Genomic DNA, 20,361 nt, shown 5'->3' on the forward strand with positions numbered 1-20,361 from the left:
AAGCCCTCTGCATGCCAGCCAATACTGGAATTTTTCTGGCACGACCCCGATTCCGCAGGAGGCCTGCCCTCCGTTTGCATCTGCCTCTCCTTGAATGCTGCTGGGCCAACCAGTCCAGACAAACGACCTGTCGGAACATGATGCCGCGGCGTCCACTGTCGGTGATTGCAACCTTTTTCTTCTTCGCAATCTGCCTATACTCGGCACTCAGGACATCCCGCCACGAGATACAGCTCGTTTTGAAGCAGAATGCAAGACCGTCATCAGGCCAGCGGACCCCGAAGCACGCGGCTCCCCCACGTCACGAGCAGCAGCCCACCACAGCCATCGCAGGAACGACGGCCGAGGCCGAGACGGCGTATGATGACGGCAAGGAAACGTCAGCTTGGGAAGACGCGCCAGCAGTGGCGGGCGGCCCCAAGCCCGTGGCAGTGCCCGATCCCGAGCAGCATCCGGTTCGGTACCTCATTGCGGGCGCAAAACGACAGTTGGCCGAGATGACGCAGCGGCAATCCGGCAGCCTGAAGGATGCTGTGCACGAGTATCGCCGACGATACGGCATACCGCCGCCCCCGCATTTTGACAAGTGGTTCCAGTTCGCCAAGGACAACAAGGTGGTGCTCGTCGACGAGTTTGACACGGTCCACGCCTTGATGACTCCCTTCTGGGGCCTGAAACCCAGCACCATCAGGTTGAGGGCGAGGGAAGCCTTGGGCTACGACAACTCGCTGATTGGAATCGCCATCCGCGACCGGGACGTCTCCCACATGGAGGGCGGCACCGAATGGCAGCGCAACGCCACCTACGGCATGCTGCGCAAGTTCCTCCCACACCTTCCCGACATGGACTTGGCCTTCAACATCCACGACGAGCCCAGAGTCATGGTGCCGCACGACGACCTGACGAGACTGGTGCACAAGGCCAAGCACGTCAACATGCCCGCTTCCAATGCCACCAAGAAACCCATAAACGACTTCTCCAGCGCCTCGCCCGAGCTCAGCCGCAAGATGGTCTTTGAGCAGGTCAAGCGCACGAGATTCAACTCGTTCGGGCGACAAGCGACGTGGACCCATTCCAGGATGTCCTGCCCCCCCAGCAGCCCGGCTAGGATCCTGGAAGAGGATGAGCGATGGGACGACCTGAGCCAGTACGGCATGGGCGAGCTGGGCTTCGTGTATAACGTGACGGCAATGAGCGACATCTGTCTCACGCCCTCGCTCGGCTCAGCCCACGGCTTCTTCGACCGACCCAACGTGTACAAGGTCGTGCACGACTTGTTCCCGGTCTTTTCCCAGTCCAAGGTGTCTTCCTACAACGACATTGTCTATCCTTCCCCGTGGTATTGGTACGACAAGGTCAAGTACAGGAAGGAAGAGGATGTCTCGTGGAGCGAGAAAGAGAGCAAGCTGTACTGGCGGGGGTCCACGACGGGCGGCTTCAGCCGGCATGGCGGATGGCGACGCCAGCACCGCCAGCAGCTCGTCAAGAAGATCAACGCAGGTGGCCAAGCCAAGATCATGACCATGACCATGACCATGACAAACCAAGGCCGCGATGCCAAGCCCGGCTGGGGTGTCGTGACAGTCCCTCGCGCCCAACTCGACACCCTGGTCGACGTGTCCTTCTCCCATGTCGGGCAGTGCGACCCCGGGGACTGCAAGGCCCAGCAGGCCTTTTTCAACGTCACAGACCGCGCGGGCCAAGCCGATGCCTGGAAGCACAAGTACCTGCTCGACATGGACGGCAACGCTTTCTCCGGCCGCTTCCTGGCCTTCCTGCAGAGCATGAGCCAGACGTTCAAGTTTGCCCTCTTTCGCGAATGGCACAACGAATGGGTCAAGCCGTGGGCTCACTATGTGCCGCTGAGCCTGCAGGGCGACGACTGGCTCGAGGCGCTGCATTTCTTCAGCAGGTCGGACCTGGGCGCAGCAGATGCCGAGACAATGGCAGCAGAGAGTCGGGACTGGGCAGGGAGAGCTCTGCGCAAAGAGGACATGGAGGCCTGGTTCTTTCGGTTGTTGCTTGAGTGAGTATACTCTGCTCGCCCGGCGTTGGGGCTCCTGTCCCCGAGCTTCCCCAGCTAACCGCAGCTGCAGATATGCGCGCGTCATTGACGACCGACGGGCCGATATTGGCTTTGATCCCGCAAGTGCAGGGTCAAGGCTTGCTGTGTGACCAGACTTGGGGGAAACCCGTTGAGAAAAAAAAAAAAAAAAAAAGGAAGGGATATTGACGATGCAGGATGATGGCTGCGGATTGATGGATGTGAAAGATGTGACTATTTAGCCATTTTGCATAGCAGGCGAGCGGGTCTTTTTTTTTATCCTCTTTTTTTTCTTCTTACTTTTTTTTTTTTTTTTTTTTTATTATTGCCGTCTTCTACTCTTTGGTTCTACATGTCTCGGGCTGACAAAATGGCGTTGGCTGAAATAAAATCGCGACCCAACTGGTCGGTCAGTCAGTCATGCATGCTTTTTAGTGACACGAAAAAGAAAAGCTGCGCCTTGGTGTGGAAAAAAAAAGATGAAAATCAGAATCCACCCGACGATTCACCAAACGACCTGTCCCGGCCGGTCAGCCAAGCGCAAGCATTCAGGAGCCGAGACTCGCCTCTTTGTTTCCCGCCCGGTAACCCAGACTTTTATTCGTCGTCGTCGCCATCGTCGCCGTTGCCGCCATCGTCATCGTCATCGTCATCATCACCATCATCATCATCATCATCAACAGCCTCTTCTTCCTCCCCCACATGATCCGCTTCTGCCTCCTCCTCCTCCTCTTCTTCTTCTTCCTCCTCTTCTTCTTCTTCTTCTCCCTCGGCATCCCTCTCCTCCGAGGGAGACGCAGGCTCCGCTTGATCCCCATCAGCGTCTTGCTCCTGCAACAGCTCCTCTTCCTCGGCTTCCTGCTCCCAGCCGAGGGGTTCCTTTTTGTACCTTTTCATGGCGTCGAGCATCTCCTCCGTGGGGTCGTCCACCGTAATGTCCAGCTGGTCGACGATTTGCTCCTCCTGCTCGGGAATGCCTATGGTGCGGGCAATGTTCTTGGTCCGCTGGGGCCGGATGGTCGACTTTTGCATGACGGGGTAGTAGTACATGGCCCTCTGCTTGGGGTACATGTCCTCGTCGTGGTATGCGAGAATGAGTTCGTCGTCGTACTTGGTGGGGTGGTCGAGCTCCGTCTCCTGGGCCGTCTCGTAGGCTCGCACCCTGTCGAACTGGAAGTAGCCGCCGCTGTCGCCCTGGTGGTGGGTGTAGAGGTCCTCGCTGCCGTGGTCGGGGTCGTCGACGTCGAGCTTGCGGCGGAAGTTGTCGGCCACGGCGCCGGTCTGGCCGAGGTAAAAGTCGTAGTTCATCAGGTTCTGCGGCTTGGGGTTGTTGAGGGGATCCCGCTCGTGGGCCTCCAGGGCCGCCTCAAAGGCCGCCTCCTCGGCCTCGGTGCGCTCGATGGGGCGGAAGAGGCCGCTGAGGAGGCGCGTGTCGAACTCGTTTGCGCTGGCGACGGGGTTGGTGAGGAACTTGACCGTGACGTAGGCGCCCGAGTCGGGGAAGGCGTCCAGGTCCGGCAGAAGAGGCATGGCTTCGACGGCCTTGAGGTGCTTCTTGGCAGGGTGCCTGACCCTCTTGGGATCCCTGAGGTCCTGCTGGGCGGCGTCGAAGCCGCGCTCGATCTTGCGCTTGATGACCTGGGGAGAGTCGGCGGCGGCGTCGGGGGCGACGCGCTCAGGCTTCCGCGCCTTGGCAAGCAGGGCTCTGGGGTTGCCGCCCTCGAACCGCTTCGGCGTCATGGACGAGATGTACTCTGTTCTCCGGAGGAAGGAGACGTTGGCCTCGGCGACCTTGGGCTTGCCGAGCGCGGCAATGGGTCGGAGGAGCGGGCGGTCGTGAGGGTGAACAGCGGGCGCCTGAGCGGGAGCTTGGATGGCTAACCAGGAGAGCAAGAGGAGCGCGTGTCAGCTTGACCCCGCGAAGGTCGACAAAGGGAGGGAGGGGGGGGGGGGGAATAAAAATTAAAAAAAACCGGTCACTGCTGCGCTGCAGCAACACGGGAGGTGTTTTGTTTGCTCACATCGTTCGTCGCCGTCAAAGACGCCCGGCATGCCCACCAGGTCGAGGGGCATGCCCAGCTCGGCATCCGCCTCGATGTTCAGCGGCTGCTCGCGCGCCAGCCGCGACGCAAACCCAGGGGTTGTGTACTGGCCGCTGGCCAGACCGGTGTTGGGTATGTCGAGAAGCTTGGGGGGGTTGGGAGGCGGCGGGAGGGCGTTGGAGAAGCGGATGCGCGCGATGAAGTCCTGATGCACCATGCGCTCACCAGAGCGCGCACCAGAGGACATTTTGTGGCCCCCCCCCCTTTTTTTCTTTTTTTTTTTATTTCCTGGCGCAGCACAGACGGTCCGCCGGGGGTGCTGCTCTCCTCGATTGTGGCCGAAATGATGGGGGCGCGCGAAAAGAAGGAAGAGCCAGTCACGCCTGGCTTCGTGGTTGATGCGGGTGATGTATAGAAGGAAGCAGAGCAGATGACGAAGAAAGTTGACAGTCAGCGTCAGTCTTGATCTGGTCTGGGCGTGTCGGCAGGCTGAGGCTGAGGCTGGGGCTGGGGCTGGGGCTGAGGCTGGGGCTGGGGCTGAGGCTGAGGCTGCCTGACAGCAAGCAGGTTTGCAGCACCAGCAGTGCTTCCCAGCGTGCTCCTTGCCGATGAAATCATCAATTGATGCCGAAAAGCCTCCAGGTTCCAAGTGGTTTGCCATGGAATGGTGGAATCCATGACTGCCGACAGAGTCCATGTTTGCATGGCTAAAACACGTCAATCACTCGCAAGGTCCTGATAATGCACAAGCACCCAGTCCGTCCCATTGCTGTCCTTGTCGCAAGGCGAAACCCGTCGAGACGCCAAGTTCTATCAACTCCCAATACCTTGATTACCCGCCATTCGGTGGCTACAAAAGTGTGTCGTTTCGTTTCCGTTCTTCTCCTTCCCTTTTTCCTCCTCCTCCTCCTCCTCCTGTTTTCTTTTTGGCAGCAAATACCCGGGTCAGAAGACGGTGGTACTCATGTCCTCCTCCAAGCTGAAACCTCATCACTCAGCGCAGGGGGAAGTTGGCTCCCCTCCATCTCCTCCTCTCTTTTATCTTGTACATGTTCGACCTGGGGCTTTAGGAGCTATCTTTGGCATACGTCTTCTTGCCCATGGTGAAGGGGACGTAGCGGTACTTGATCATATGTTGTATCTGCTTTCGCACTAAAAGAAGGAAAAAAGATTTCAGTCCGGTTTGCGTCTCTCACATGACGATTCGGAGCGTGAGTGTTTTTCAACCAAGTTGCTTACTCGTCAAAACGAAGAGGATGATCCAGTACATGACCAGCACGGGCCAGAAGACGGGAATGTTGAAAAACTCGAAAAATGTGCACGCGAAAGATATAGTCACGGCCCTCGTGGCCCAGTACCAAAACTTGAATTCGGGCAGCCGGCGAATGAAGGGCTTGAACTCCTCGTCCTGCTTGGTCGGCAGCGAGCCGACGGAACCATCCTCCATCTCTTGGTCAAGGGCATCGCTTGAGGGGTCGAACTTGGGCTGGAGGAAGGCCAGGAACAAGTTGAGCAGATAGATGCCCAGCGCATACGCAACTATCAGAAATTTGACAACACAAAGGAGTTAGTGGGAAAAAAAAAAAAAAAAAAAAAAAAAAAGGGATTGGGGCTTGGGCTTCAAGGTTGCTTTTGCGGCGCCGGATCCCCCTCGTACCGATATACCATCCTTGAATAAGGAATACTCGCACAAAGAAGAGCAGCAGGAAAGCTCCGGTCCCAACCCAGCGATACAGCACAAACGGAGTGGACTGGTCGAGGAGGGCTTGGTATTTCTACTCGTCGAGTTAGCGACAGGCTTCGTGGAGGGAACGCTCTTTCCCCCGCGCTCGGTCGAAGCCAAAGGGGCGTCTGGTCTGGATTTGGTTTCGGCATACTCGCTGCAACTTTGTCGTATGGGCCGTGACGGCCGCGAAGGGGGTTTGATCGGGCTCTGGCGCATCCATGTTGGAAGGAAGCTCGCAGCAGTGCGTCGGGGCGAGGAAGAAGCAAAACGAAAAAAAATACAGCGCTTTGTAATCAATAAGACAAGAGAAGCTCGGTCCGTAAAGGGATACGACAATCCGTCCAAGGCGGGCCGTGGATGCGGGATGATGGCGGGCGGACGGGCGGACGGGCGGGCGATGGAAGATGGAAAAGGCGTCGACGCTAAGCCAGCTTCTATCGCGACGCGATGTTGGCTTCTTCGTGCGAATGGGCTTTAGCAATAATAGTAGTAAAGTATCCGTAATAAATGCAGAATTGCCAAAGTACAAAGCCACGTCGGAGTGTGCGAGGGGGCCAATGACACGGCGATTACGCCGCCTCAGGGTGGGGCTGCCCAGCTTCTCCGGGCAGCCCAAGTCTACCAGGTAAGATAGCTCCTGTACTCCGTACTCCGTAGGCCACCTGTTGTCTGGGGTACCTCAACTCCGTAGGTAGGTAGGTGCCTAGGGTAGGTAGATACATAAGGTAGGTACTAGGTAGGTACTACGGAGTGGTCTGTTGAGTACCGAGGTACCTGAAGCCTTCTTCAGCGACACCCTACGATTCCCGTGACAAGTCATGCTACTTTCTGACTGTTATTACTCCGTGCCTCGTAGCCAAACAACATCTCGATGGGCATGCACCGCTTCTGGAGGTCCGCCTACACTCTGCATGATGCACGAATACAAGAACAGGAAAACTCTCGACTGCATTGCCTTCTCCCTTCGTATCGCACGGCAGTCGTTCCTTGAATTGCGTACTGCCCCAAAATGCACCCGGTGGCGGGTGATGGCGGGTGAAGCCGAGACGCCGCTTCAGCATCGCCGTCGTCCTCGGAGATGCTGAGCACCACGTCAGCGGCCGATATACTTCCGCTCTAGGTATCTCGCCGGCACGTATCCCAACGCCGTGACGACAAATGCCAGCTCGTTGGCCACGTCGCCGCCCTTGTCGCCCACGACTCTGGCCAGGGGCGCCGCCAGCCATGTCTGGTTCATGCCCATGCACCACGATGCCGCGCCTAGAACGAACGCCACTGCCGCTCCGAGGCCTAGCGGCAACCTCGCCGGGTCGTTCCAACCATCCAAGTCATAGTTTTCGAATGACCCCCCGCGGAATACGTAGTGTTCCTCGAACAGGATCACGCCGTAGCTGGTGCACCAGTACCCCAGGAGGCTGAGGAAGTTTTGCAGGTACGTGTTGAGCTGCTCTCGGCCTCCGACCGCCAGCGCCAAGATGCTCGCAAATGTCGCCAGGGTCCAGACGAACCGGGGAACCAGAGCCAGCGGCCGAGCGAGTTGCTGGAAGGAAAGGGACGCGCTATACATGCTAATGACGTTGGTGTTGACGCCGGAGAGAACCAACAGCGTGAGAAGGAACTTGGCAAACCCCCGCGGATGGAGCATGTCCTGGATGAGGTAGCCAAGCCCGTCGTTGTTGTACGTTGCGCGCCACGCCGGCTGGTTGCTCAGGGCCGATGCCGCGACACACCCGGCAACCATGCTGACGGAAGTGGGGATGGCAATGCCAAAGGTGGTCATGAGAAACACCTTGACCTTGCCGACGTCGGCTCGGTAGTGAACGTAGTAGTCGCTAGCGGTGGTGCACCAGGCGGCGCTCGAGCCGTACACGACGGCAATCAGGCTGAGGACCGCGCCGCCGAGGCTGGCGCCAGTGACGGAAGCCGGGGCGGTGCTGTCGGCGTACCTGCCCGTCTCGCCAAAGATGATGAGGAATATGACGAGGAATATAATCCAGGCGTATCGTTCGTATGCCAGTATCGCGTTCAGGCCGACCAAGGAGATGAGCAGTGCCCCGACCGCCAGGATGACAATGCCCAGGATGAGGGAGACGTGGCCATCGGAGACTGCTGTCAATGCAAGTCCGCCCGTGATGCAGGAAACGGCCGCCCAACCCATCTGCTGTGCGCAGTTCAAGAGGGCGATGGCCTTGCTGGGCCACCACCCGAAGCTATATCTGCTGACGCTCATCTGGCGCAACCCGGTGGCAGGGCCAAAGGTAGCGCAATAGCCGGTGACGCCCCCGCCCAGCAGCGAGGCAAACACGGTGATGACGATGGCCTGCTGCAAGCTGAGGCCGAAACCCCAGCCGAGAAAGCCGGTGGCGAAGCAAGACGTGTTCATTGTCCCGCTGGCCCAGAGAAGCGCCATTGTGAGCTCTTCCGTCCATGAGACGGGCGCCTTTTCATCTGCACGCTTGCGTTCTATCGCATCTGATTCAACTCCGAGTCTTGCATCCATGCGAGCCTCTACGTCGCGCAGCCTCGCCAGGATGCCGCCATGTTTTGGGCCAGCATGACGACGGGCCCTCGACCCGGTATCCGACGCGTCTTTCTCATCCAACGTCGGCCGGGGGGCATGGCCGACTTCCTGGTCGATTCTCATCGCGCGGGTCTTGGATTATTGCAGGAAATCGAGCTCTGCTGGCGTCGGCCGCTTCCCCTTTCTATGGGGTGATCGCGGCGTAACCTGTCCAGCTGTAAGTGTTTGGGCCTCGCTCCGCGCTTCAGGACTTGACCGCACCGGAGCATTTTCGGTAAGCTGCGTATTTCTCACAATGCAACGCGACGCAGTTTCCACTTGAAGAACAGGCACAACCCGTTGAAAACCCTGGGGGTAAGACGGCCTTCCAGAGCCCCGCAGGCAAAATCCCGGCGCAAAATCAAGGGCCAGCATTGCTACTGTAAGCTCGAGTGATTTTATCAAGGTTGATCCAGTTGCCGTTTTTCGCAGCCCCGCCCCCACTTATCCTGCTTCGGTAGCCAGACCATTGATCCCCATTGAAGTTGGCAAGTGCGGACGAGCAATTGCTGGCAGATCACGAGTTCCGGGTCAGAAATTACTTTTGCTTACGACAATGCACAATTGTTAGTCAGCATCGGTAAATATTGAGGGCCGCTGCCGCGACTCCACCGCCTGCCCGCCCAAGCAGAGCCCCTATTGACCGCCTTCTCAATTGCCCATTTTTTTGTCCGATTTATCCGCAGAGATCTTTGCCTAGCAAACTTCTACCAAGACGACGACAACAAGGCGTTTGTCGAAACTGCGGGATCCCACCTCCCTCGCAGCCTTGCTAGAAGCGCTGCCTCGCTGCAATGATCGACAAGGAGCATTACAACATCCGCGCGGGATCATCCCACGCCAAGTCGTTGGGCATTACTCATCGAACCACGCCACTGGCATCTCCTTGGACAGGTGACATGAGAGTGAGGTATAGCTTCTAAGCGCCTCGAGCCGAGAGTTGTTTCCCCAGCCAGACGACCGCTGAGCATTCAGTACAGATTTTCCGATTTTCAGGTCAATGAGATTGCCAAGGACGGATCAGTCACCCATTTGCGCACAGTGGGCCTCCAGGGCGAGAGCAACAAGGTAAGAGAAGAGAGAGAGAGAGAGAGAGAGAGAGAGAGACTGGTGTTTCAGCAAGTCATCGCTGTAGGAAAGGCCTGTTTTGCTGATGAGCGCAGCGCCAGGTGACTCAGTCGCCGGGATCGAGAGGGCCAAAGCCCCCTGATGAGGAGCAGCAGGCCAGGGCCGAGCCGAGTGTGGTGCAAGTCGCCCCCGAGGATGTAGCGCTTCTCGAAAGCCTTGCTGGCCAACGATTCGCCCAGGACCTGGTCGAGCTTTTCAACAGCGGCAACGGCCCGACCGGAGACCCGGGCCGAACGGCGACATCCCACGCCTTTGAAGACAAGGCGAAGCGCGCTCAGCTGCACGGCCAAGTCCGCCGCATCTTCAACTCCCGGCTCGAGACAACCACCCGGCCCGACGGCGCCATCGTGGCCAACTTTAACGCGCCTCGAAAGGGCCCGCGGAAGAGCAGGGGCCGCCGCGGCCAGGCCGACGACGAACCCGTGGGGCAGTACCTTCACTTCACCCTGTACAAGGATAACCGCGACACCATGGACGCCGTCAGCCAAATCGCCCGCCTGTTGCGGGTGAAGCCCCAAGCCATCGGCTACGCCGGCACCAAGGACCGAAGAGCTTCAACCGTGCAGCGTTGCTCCGTGCGGTATCAGCGCAAGACGGCAATGGCTGGCCTGAACGGCAAGCTATGGGGCATCTCGACAGGAGACTACCAGTACCAGGACGACGCCATACACCTCGGCCAGCTCCTCGGCAACGAGTTCGTCATCACTCTCAAGAACTGCCAAATGTCCGACCAAGACCCGTCCAGCTCGCCCGCCGAGAGGCTGTCGCGGCTGAAGACCAACGTCGAGTCTGCGTTGGCCCACATGGCCGCCCACGGCTGGATCAACTACTTCGGCCACCAGCGGTTCGGCACCCACGACCTGGGAACCCACCAAGTTGGCAAGCTCATTCTGGGCGACGATTTCGAGGGAGCCGTCCATGCTCTTCTGCAATACGATCCGGAGATGGCCTCCAAAGCAGAGGCTGGAGAGGTCCCCGAAGAGCCTTCCAAGCGGGACGAGTGTATCCGTCACCAGGCATGCATGCTCTTCCGAACGGGGCAGGATCTCGGCAAGGCTGCCAAAATCATTCCCAGACGGTACGCCGGCGAATCCTGCCTTCTCCGACACCTCACGCGCATGGGCAAACACTCGTCTCGAGATTTCGCCGGCGCCATCACTCACATCACCCGCGGTCTGCGATCCATGTACCTGCATGCCTACCAGTCTTACGTCTGGAACCATGCCGCCAGCCACCGCTTCTCCCTGCACGGCGCAGCCGTCGTAAAGGGCGACCTAGTCATTTGTGACGTAGGTAGCCAGCCCCTCGCATCCCAGCGGGAACAAGACCAGGACGGCGACGACATCATCAACCCCGCCGAGGATGATGAAGACGCCCCTCTTCGAGCCCGCCCTCTTACAGAGGAAGAAGCCGTCTCGGGTCAATACACTATTCACGACGTTGTCCTTCCCTCGCCTGGTTACGACGTAATCTACCCGGACAACGAGGTTGGCGATTTCTACAAGGAGTTCATGGGCCGGCCAGAAAACGGCGGCCTCGACCCTTTGCAGATGCGACGCCTGCGGAGGGAGTTCAGCCTGCCCGGACGGTACAGGAAGCTGATGCAAAAGTTCCTGAGCAGTCCGAGCGTCCAAGTCAGTAGATACGCCGACGACACAGAACAGATGCACCCTACCGACCTGGATCTCATCCACGGTCAAGGGCAGGGTCCAGACGGAGCAAGCAAACGAAAAAACGACGTCGACGGCGTCGACAACGCCGAGGAAGCCGTGGCCAAGAAACAAAAGGTGGACGACGGAGCTGGAGTTGACGCGTCGGTGCGTTTGGCCGGCAGTGAGAACGACGAGGTAATCGAGGCCGGGATACCGCCAGCCGCGGCGGAAGAAGCAGAGCCTACCAAGATTGCCGTGCTCGTCAAGTTTCAGTTGGCAAGCAGTGCTTACGCGACCGTTGCTTTGAGAGAATTGATGGGTGACCAAATAGACGAAGAAACTTGAGACTAATTCGAATTCTCTCATTCATCATATTGAACCTGTATAAACCTCATATATAAACCAAGGCTAGATAAAAACCGTGGATACAAGTTTAGTCCCATAATCGCCTGCCGGCAGTATCGATGCCCCATGTCCAGAAGGTAGAAAGGTGAGGGAAGCTTGGACAAGAAAAAGCCGACATGCTCAAAGAGAAACAATGAACATAATATGCTACGATACAAACCAGAAACATGAGGCAAGTATAAAAATAAAATAAAAATAAAATAAAAAAAGGGGGGGAGGGGCCGCAAGACACCTATGGTTGTTACGCAAAAGCTTTTCGTCTGGCTCGTCCAACGCCTCAAACACGGCGCTCCGTCGACTGTCCCTGCTATGGAAATGCAGAGTTCGGCTTTGTCTGTTTTTTGGAACCCAAGTTTGACATGGTTACTGACCTCGACCGGGGATCGAATCGGCGGCGGGGGCGTTCCACAGCATGATGCCAGCGACTGCTTCAAGACGATGCTTCGATGGAGATGGCGAGGCCATATTTCGAATGGGAGCTTGGGTGTTAACACGTTCCCCAAGCCGTGACTTGGTTCGGCTCACGATACTGCAGCTTGCTCCTCGTCCCAACCCCAAACGAAGGACAGGTACTTGACCATGTTGACGCGTTTGGCTTGCATCTCGAGCATCCAGGGGTGCTCGAGCATCTTCCACGGGCTACCACGACGGTGGGGCAGCTTCTCGAGGCTACAGGACAGCGGTTAGCAGGGAAGAAACGCATGACGGATTTGCAGGAAACCGCGAAGAAATAAGCTGGACACGCACCAGCTCGCGATGAAGTACTTGAAATTGTCACTCCAATACACATCCTTGTCCGGCTCGTCCTTGAGTACTGGCACGGGTTGCCGTACAATGTACGTCAGCAGGTCAATCAATCCTGTCTGAGGCTGCATTTCGGAACTGTCAGCCGGGAAGGGAAATCGATGCTGGGCAACTTCCAGCAACGTCACGCCGGTTGACCAAACATCTGAGTTGATGGTGTAGGATTTGCCCGTGATTCGCTCGGGCGCCATGTAGTAGCTTGTGCCGATGAAGGTATTTGCTTCCCCCTTTGTACCAAAGTCCCCAGAAACACCAAAGTCGCACAACTTTACCGCCCCGTTCCGGCATAGAAGGATGTTGGACGGTTTGATGTCGCGGTGAATGATTCGGCGGGTGTGGAGGTAGGTGAGACCACCCAAGACGCCTGCAGCGATCTTTCCGAGAACTTTTTCTCCGGTTCTGCCCCCTAATCGATGGACCTCTTTGTAGATGCTGTCCAAGGAACCACCTTCACAAAACTCCATGGCGATTGAGATGGTCGCGGTGGACGGGTCTACAAAAGCACCGTAGTAGCGACAAATGTGCTCTGATGCGCACTCCTTGTTGAAACCCAGCTCCCGGACAATCTGCTTCTTTACATCCGGATCCGGATTCGTAGTGATGACCTGAGCAAAAAGAGGCAAGTTAGATAGCATCACAACGGCTTGCGGGAACCTCCCAGGCACGAATTCGCAGAGCCACTACTTACTTTGAGAGCAAAGACTGTCTTGCCCCCTTTGAGAATGCACTTTGTGACGGCGCCGCCGGCTCCTTCGCCCAGGTTTCCCAGTTCGACGACTCGTTTTTCGACGCTTGCGATTCTCCAGCCCTCGTCATCAAGCTCCTCGACATCGGCATTCCTCGCCTTTTCCAAGCTCAGCAGATCAAAAGCTTCCAAGCCCTGCAGGCTGCTGTCTCTTTCCATAGGAACGCCCCCTTCGCTTCTTTCCGAGATCAGTGACCCAACTGCCGATATGGGGTCTGGGGTTCCTTGGGCTCGGGTCACTGGGATGCCGAATTGGGAAGCGAAGGAAAGGGCGGAGAACTGCGACCCGGCCGAGGTAGGATTGCTGGTTTTGCCATCGAGCGGCCCGAAGCTATCGGACCTGGAGTGTGCGGCGCTACTCTCACTACCGCCATCTGCCGAGTGGCCAGGCTGGGCTCCTTGCGACCTGGGAGGTTGTTCGTACGGGGTGATTTGGCTGCCCATAGGTGTGGCCAGGTGAAGCGTCGGAAGCGGGGGTCTAGATGAGACCGTCTGAGCTGCCTGACTGCCAAGAGCTTTCGCATTGGGCGAGGGAGGGATGGCCAGACCCAATCGAGGAGTACGGCCACCAGGACGGCCACCGGGGAGGGCCGGACGAAGTACAGGAGGAGCGGGAGAAGACAGTTGAGGAACAACGTTTGGTGTAGAAACGGAGACGGGCGGGGCGGCGTAGGGCGTTGACTGGTTCGAAAGCCGTCTGGTCAGCTCACCTGCCTCAAACTTGGCGACTATTTTCAGTTTAACGCCCGATTGCCGGACTTACGCGTTGAGCCGAGGGCTCGGAACTCTGCGGGGGTGGGTTTGGTGCGTCGGCCATGACGGAGCCTCTCGCGAGCCAACTGCAAGTAGGAGGAGATACAAGCGAGTGTGATTGCACCTCCGAGGAAGTGCTGCTATCGTGGGTGAAAGCCACGAGGTGGAGGACCACAAAAGCAAGAAGAGTTGACGTCGCAGCGAAACTGGATTGTGCAGACACGGCGGGATGGCGAGAGGTCGAACGAACGGGACACGGCAAGCTTTTAAAGTTGGACGGCGGGATATTGCTGAAACCGCCTACTCGGCAAATCGTCTGGGGCGGGTGGGTGTGAGTGAGACGGCCTGAAGTCAGCAGCTTGCTTCGAAGTTGGAACAGGGCCGGCCAATGCTGGTCGGGACGGGACGTTGATTGGAAGAGCGGTCGAACGACTGACTATGCTTGCTTCTATGGGGGGGGGCTGCCGCTGAGCAATTAACCAGCGCCGAGGAAGGATGGGAGAAGAAGGGGTCAATGGGCAAACTTGAAAGCCAGGACAGTTGAAAGCAGGATCCAGGATCCAAACTTCAAAGCATGGTTGGGCAACGTGCTGGGTTCTCGCAGGACTGTGGATGAAGCGGCAGCCCGAGAACAAGGGGAAGAGGCACGAGGAGACGAGAACCCGCACGGCCTGGCAGCTGGCTGGCAGCGCTGCGTAGAACAGTACATGTTTGATCCGTACATGCGCCATACTTGGTGGGTACCTGGGAGGTACCTTGGCTATGGAGCCGGACTTGGGGTATTGTTGATGATATCAACCAAATAAGCCCAAGGGGGGAGAGGGGGGTGCGCTCACAACATGGCAAGAAATGTTAGGCGGTCATCGCTGGTCTGTGTTATTGAACAATGAAGAGCCGAAATGAAAGAAGCGAAGGTGCTCCGAACAGCCCGAGATGTTCTGTTTCGTGCAGAGTACGGAGTACGGGAACGGACTCTGGACTCTGGAGTGCACTGCACAACTCTTGTGACTCGGCCCTTTTCCGCCTTTGCGAGTACATGGGTGTAGATAGGGTAGGATAGGATAGGAGCCTGGAGTTGGTTGTCATCAAGGCCTGGTATAATCCCTACGCACCTTGTGGCGAACAGGCTATAAGCAGTCCGCAGTCTGGACGCGATACCGTTGCATTCAACGTCGGAGACTTTGACTTATCCGCACGGGGATGGGGCGGGGGAAGGTAGTGCCTTCGTATCGGCGGTAGATTAGGTGTACCTTGGGTGAGTGCGGTGCCTTCGGTAGGTACCCAAGTAGGTACTGCAAGCCCGGCGAAGATGTACATGACATCTAGGTGACCCAAGGTACCCAGCCTAAAGGGGGACGCCGTGGCGTCACGGGAGCCGAGCGATGGAACCGTTGGCACTGGCAGCCACGATTCCGGGGCCCGGGGGCGTTGGCGTTTGACGTTGGCGTTTGGCGCTGGCGTTGGGTCATTGTCAGCCGAAGCCAGCCAGCCAGGACCAGAGCATGCATCACGCAACACGAACAGGTCTAGACTCTAGGTCTAGGTCTAGGTCTAGGTCTAGGTCTAGGTCTAGGTCTAGGTCTAGGTCCGGTCAATGATGCCAACATGAGGGTCTGCAGTCTGCGGTTCTGCGGGAGAACAAGCTCTAGGTTTGGGTAGCGGGGCAGTGCATACGGGGGCACAATTTCCATGAAACCCCCAAGGCGCACAGCCTCACACCTCACAGACCCCAATCAGTCCAAGCCGGCCACTTGTCTAAAGCAGTCAATACATTGGGGGGATGCCAGCACATTGTTTCGAGACACTAGAGGAGTCGGCGAAGTCCTGCTGGGGACATGCATGGACTTCAACGTTGGTCGTAGTGACTGGTCCGTGTTGGGCTGCAGCAGCCGCTAAACGCGCCAAGTTGGCGGACAAGGCCCCAGCGGATTGGCATTGGCGCTTGCACCCTGGAGCAGCGAAGCCTGAAGCGGCTAGTGGGATGGCGTCAGTCAATGCAATATACATACATGTATATACCTATGCCGAGTTGCCGTCCGTCAAAGCAGATTGACATCTCGACTCGAGTCGCCGAGTCCAGTCCAGGATTCGGTCATTGACCACATAGGTTCCCGGACCTACTATGTACCTACCACTGTGCAGGAGGCAGGAGGCGCCCCTTGCCTGCCTGGTTCCATGCGCCAGGTGGCAGGCACCGCAGCAAAGGTCTACTCGAACCATCGTGCGCCCTGCGAGGCGACGCATGCCACTGATTGATTCTTCATCCATGTACGGAGTACATATGTACCATATAGACACCATCTACAGGTACACAAGCCCAGAGCCCCATTGCAGCCCCCGCTGACGGCCCAGCCGGTTTGAACTTTGAAGTGTCAATGAACTCTAGGGACCACCTACCCACCGGTTGCTGACTGGTGATCCCTGCAAGGCCTGATAACATCCAGGACCTCTGTCGGCTTATTCCGTATGTACCTACCGTACCAGCCGTCGTCGTCGGTCCCCAGCGAGTAGGAAGCGAGAAGCGAGAAGCGCCCTTGCACCAAGGGAGTTGCCCAATCAGCGGCCAGGTTCTAGCTCCAGGCGCGCGTCTAGGCCTGATTGGCAGCTGCATCCATCCTGACCAAGCAACGTCGTTGCAGCAAAACTCTCACTCTCTCTCGCTCTCTCTTTTTTTTTTTTTTTTTTTTTTTTCCCCTCTTCTCTGCGCCTCTCCAATGCGACTGAGCTAGGTAGCCCCGGGGTCGACGAATAGCGAGCTCGCACCTGATGTGGAAGGGACAAAGCTCACGCTCATCGCAGTTCCACGAATGCTTTATTCAATTATCAAAAAGAGATTTTAGCCAACGGCATCGTAGAACTTGGAGAGAAAGAGTCATGTACATACCGTATGTAAGAGTGGAACTTTCCCTTAGCAAAGCAAAGTTCTGACGGCATTGCATGCACTTGAGCCCCACATGACATTGAATCCCTGTCACTAGGAGGTAGCCAGGATGCAGCACCCGTTTTTTTTTTTTTTTTTTTTTTTTTTTTTTTTTTTTTTTTGCCCTCGCAGCCCTCGCAGCCCTCGCAAAGCCCTCCTTTTCCCAAATCAAAACAACCAACGTATGATGCGCCCAAGCTTTTGCATCAGTTGTCAAAATGCGGCGTCCTGTGCAAACCGACGACTCGAGTTTGGCATCGAATATCGACAATGCCTCTGTTGGAGAATCCTCTGCGGAATCGGACTACTTGGACAGCCCAGAGTCCAGAAAAAGACGTCGAACATCCCCTTCACATGATGCTGTCCACACGGATGCGAGCCCGTCGAAGCACGGGTCAAGCGACGATGGCGACCATGAAGAGCACTCGAGATCCGTCCTGTCCACTTTAAAGTTGCCATCCAGAGCGCGGCCAAGAGCTGGGCGCGGCGCTGTAGAGCAGATTTCCAGCCCTCAACCTCGGAACCCGATCCTGGCACCGACCGATCCCCATACGAGTTTTTCATCCCTGTCGGTCCGCCCATGGCTGGTGCAGTCGCTCTCGAACATGGCCATCAAAAGGCCTACTGGGATCCAAAAAAGCTGCATACCTGAAATTCTCAGCGGCAGGGACTGCATTGGAGGCAGCAGGACCGGATCGGGAAAGACGGTTGCATTTGCCGTTCCTATACTGCAAAAGTGGGCAGAGGATCCTAGCGCAATATTCGCCGTCGTCCTAACACCCACAAGAGAGCTTGCCCTTCAGATATATGAGCAGTTCAAAGCCGTATCGTCTCCTCAGAGCCTGAGGGCCGTCTTGGTCACGGGAGGATCCGACATGCGAGCCCAAGCCATTGCTTTGGCTCAACGTCCGCACGTCGTCATTGCCACACCCGGACGGTTGGCAGATCATATTCGAACTTCTGGGGAAGATACCATCTGTGGATTGCGGCGGGTTCGCTTCGTTGTTCTTGACGAAGCCGACCGGCTCCTTCACGCCGGCGGTCCGGGAAGCATGCTTCCCGACGTCGAAGAATGCCTCTCGGCCTTGCCGGCAGCAACCGAGCGGCAAACGCTCCTATTCACCGCAACCATGACCCCCGAGGTCCGAGCCCTGAAAAGCATGCCGCAGAAACCCGGTAAACAGCCGGTCTTTGTGTGCGAGGTTGGCACTCAGGTGCTCGCTGTTCCCCCTACCCTGCACCAAACACACGTCCAGATACCCGTCACGCACAAGGAGCACTATCTCCACGTTTTCCTCCTCACGGAGAGCAACAAGGACAAGACCGTCATCATCTTTTGCAATCGAACCTCGACAGCCGATTTCCTTCATCATCTACTGCGTCTGTTGGATCACCGAGTTACCTCGTTGCACTCGAAGCTTCCCCAGAGACAGAGGATCGACAACCTGGGGCGCTTCCGTGCGTCAGCCGCTCGCATTCTCGTGGCCACCGATGTTGCTGCGCGTGGACTGGATATTCCTGAAGTGAGCCTTGTGATCAACTACGACGTACCGCGAGATCCCGACGACTATATCCACAGGGTTGGTCGAACCGCTCGCGCGGGCCGAAGAGGCGAATCGGCGACTTTTGTCGGACAACGGGACGTGGAACTTGTTCTGGCCATTGAAGACCGTGTGGGTAGGCAGATGACAGCATGGGGGGAGGAGGGCGTCAACCTGGAAACAAGAGTTATCCGTGATGCGCTAAAGCTGGTCAGTGAGAAGAAGAGAGAAGCCTTGCTGGAAATAGAGGAGAACAAGGAGGTTGGAGGCAAGAGGAAGCGTACCAAGACGAAACTCCGAGCCGAGTAGAACACGGCGCGAATGCCGTGGGGGCTTTGTTGAACCCACTGGGTAGCATATAGGTGGGTAGCCCACGTACCCTTTTATTGTCGTTAATCGCGGCGGATGGTATATTCACTTGGTACAGCCGAATGCAGAATGGGGACTTGTCATGGCGTTGCTGTTCGAGTCGGTTGGGGCAGGATCTACGTTCACCTGCAGCCACGCAACAACACAGCATCCCATCTCTCTTTTTGTTATTTTTTTTCTTTTCCCTTGGAGCGTTGCGCAACTGCCAGTTGAAGATGTCGCGGCATTCTTGGATTCTTCAGAGCACCGAGGCGATTGCTATCATGGGAGTGACGGGGACGGGGGGGGGGCCGAGCTCTGGCTGCATCATCATGATGTGCGGGAATGCTTGGCAAGCTTGATTGGCGAAAGCTCACCCGTGTCCCGTGATGTCGATGAATAGATTGTTCCTCTCTTGGCTCTCTCTCCCTCTCTCACCGTCTTCCTTGCATGTAGTAGGCTTAGACAGAAATATTCGCTCCAGCCATCGGGTGTATACAGATCCATACATGTCCTACAATTTAGAATCGTGCTAGCAACAACTCGGCAGTACCAGTAGAAAAAGCAGCAATTAAGGACTGGGAAACGGGCACAGCGGAGACAAGCTGCATGTTCTGCGCGTTGAGTAGCGGTCGGAACAGCAGTGCCAGAGGAGTAGAGGCGAGTTGACATTTACAACCAAATCACCACGCTGATTTTTGTTCATATCAACCAACGTATGCCGGTCCATCGGCGACCGAGACTGTTGAGGCATGGACGGGGTCGTTCCGTCGAGGCGTACATGTACGTAGCCCGCTGATGCACGGAGCACAGAGTAACGGGACGACAAGGTTTATCGACACCACAACAGGGGATGGCGGAGGCCTTGAGCGGGCGCTGGAAAACAAGGAGGTGTCTGGTTTGTTCCAGGTGGCCGAGGTGCCTAAATACCTACCTACCTACCTACCTACCTAGGTACCTACATACCTCATAACCACCTGATGTAACTCGACGGATAACTGTTGCCGAGAGACATGTAATCAGGCGTCCTGCTAATAATTGACGATTTTGGTTTTTAGATTGCAGGAAGGACTTGGCCACTGCGCTAGCAAGGCATTCGCTCACAACACCTGGTCGTAGTCGTAGTATGGAGTTGATTGAAAAAGATTTGCGGGAGGGTTTCGGTAAAGGAACACGGGCTTTTACGTAAACACGACGAAGGGGGAACTTGAAAGTAGGAAGGCACGGCCGCAAGAAGAGAAAAAAAAAATAATAGTAATAAAAGAGAGAGAGAGTGTGTGTGTGTGGCCGAAACCGGGCAACATCGCCAGCGTGTTCAGGATTCCGGTTGAGTGAGGAAGCCCAACGGCAAACAGCGAGCGACGATGTGACCTTGCCCGCTGCTTCGCCCGATCATGTCATGTCACAAAGGCGCGCTGATTGACAATCATTCATGTTGTCGGCGACCCGAGCGACTCCCCTGTGTCCGCCAGTTGATGCAGCGAGGTTTCCGTTTCCGTGACCAGCAACGGGCTTCGGCCTTGAGGCGTTCGGAGTTCCGACACTCACCTGAAAATTATAAAAAAAAAAAAAAAAAAAAAACCAACCAACCAGGTTGCTCCGTGGTCATGGTCATGGTTATGGGGTCTACGGCACAGTTAGGTACATGTACCTTGGGTACCTAGGTTAGGTACCTACCTTACCTTAGTTGGTT

At 56.7% G+C, this 20,361-nt stretch overlaps 8 protein-coding genes across 8 annotated transcripts; 3 read left to right on the forward strand and 5 right to left on the reverse strand.

The window, feature by feature from the left end:
• Positions 1 to 140: 140 nt before the first annotated feature.
• UV8b_02811 (uncharacterized protein) lies at positions 141 to 2,175 on the forward strand (the record flags this gene model as incomplete). The annotated part of the gene is made up of 2 exons (XM_043140309.1): positions 141 to 2,026; positions 2,097 to 2,175. The coding sequence occupies 2 exons, from the start codon at positions 141 to 143 to the stop codon at positions 2,173 to 2,175; spliced, it is 1,965 nt and encodes a 654-aa protein (XP_042996243.1).
• Positions 2,176 to 2,641: 466 nt separating this feature from the next.
• On the reverse strand, positions 2,642 to 4,333 carry UV8b_02812 (uncharacterized protein; the record flags this gene model as incomplete). The annotated part of the gene is made up of 2 exons (XM_043140310.1): positions 2,642 to 3,921; positions 4,066 to 4,333. 2 exons carry the CDS (start codon positions 4,331 to 4,333, stop codon positions 2,642 to 2,644), a joined length of 1,548 nt encoding a protein of 515 aa, XP_042996244.1.
• Positions 4,334 to 4,542: 209 nt separating this feature from the next.
• Positions 4,543 to 4,791, reverse strand: UV8b_02813 (uncharacterized protein; the record flags this gene model as incomplete). Its single annotated transcript, XM_043140311.1, has 1 exon — positions 4,543 to 4,791. The coding sequence occupies one exon, from the start codon at positions 4,789 to 4,791 to the stop codon at positions 4,543 to 4,545; it is 249 nt and encodes an 82-aa protein (XP_042996245.1).
• A 361-nt stretch (positions 4,792 to 5,152) lies between these two features.
• On the reverse strand, positions 5,153 to 6,032 carry UV8b_02814 (uncharacterized protein; the record flags this gene model as incomplete). The annotated part of the gene is made up of 4 exons (XM_043140312.1): positions 5,153 to 5,238; positions 5,326 to 5,625; positions 5,744 to 5,861; positions 5,964 to 6,032. The coding sequence occupies 4 exons, from the start codon at positions 6,030 to 6,032 to the stop codon at positions 5,153 to 5,155; spliced, it is 573 nt and encodes a 190-aa protein (XP_042996246.1).
• An 873-nt stretch (positions 6,033 to 6,905) lies between these two features.
• Positions 6,906 to 8,456, reverse strand: UV8b_02815 (uncharacterized protein; the record flags this gene model as incomplete). The annotated part of the gene is made up of 1 exon (XM_043140313.1): positions 6,906 to 8,456. The coding sequence occupies one exon, from the start codon at positions 8,454 to 8,456 to the stop codon at positions 6,906 to 6,908; it is 1,551 nt and encodes a 516-aa protein (XP_042996247.1).
• Positions 8,457 to 9,166: 710 nt separating this feature from the next.
• UV8b_02816 (uncharacterized protein) lies at positions 9,167 to 11,497 on the forward strand (the record flags this gene model as incomplete). The annotated part of the gene is made up of 3 exons (XM_043140314.1): positions 9,167 to 9,282; positions 9,353 to 9,440; positions 9,536 to 11,497. The coding sequence occupies 3 exons, from the start codon at positions 9,167 to 9,169 to the stop codon at positions 11,495 to 11,497; spliced, it is 2,166 nt and encodes a 721-aa protein (XP_042996248.1).
• A 581-nt stretch (positions 11,498 to 12,078) lies between these two features.
• Positions 12,079 to 14,590, reverse strand: UV8b_02817 (uncharacterized protein; the record flags this gene model as incomplete). Its single annotated transcript, XM_043140315.1, has 5 exons — positions 12,079 to 12,226; positions 12,305 to 12,966; positions 13,050 to 13,787; positions 13,870 to 14,175; positions 14,297 to 14,590. 5 exons carry the CDS (start codon positions 14,588 to 14,590, stop codon positions 12,079 to 12,081), a joined length of 2,148 nt encoding a protein of 715 aa, XP_042996249.1.
• A 2,407-nt stretch (positions 14,591 to 16,997) lies between these two features.
• Positions 16,998 to 18,629, forward strand: UV8b_02818 (uncharacterized protein; the record flags this gene model as incomplete). The annotated part of the gene is made up of 1 exon (XM_043140316.1): positions 16,998 to 18,629. One exon carries the CDS (start codon positions 16,998 to 17,000, stop codon positions 18,627 to 18,629), a length of 1,632 nt encoding a protein of 543 aa, XP_042996250.1.
• Positions 18,630 to 20,361: the final 1,732 nt, after the last annotated feature.

The sequence above is a fragment of the Ustilaginoidea virens genome, chromosome 2 (genome assembly GCF_000687475.1).
Source record: "Ustilaginoidea virens chromosome 2, complete sequence".
NCBI classification, from domain to species: domain Eukaryota; kingdom Fungi; phylum Ascomycota; class Sordariomycetes; order Hypocreales; family Clavicipitaceae; genus Ustilaginoidea; species Ustilaginoidea virens.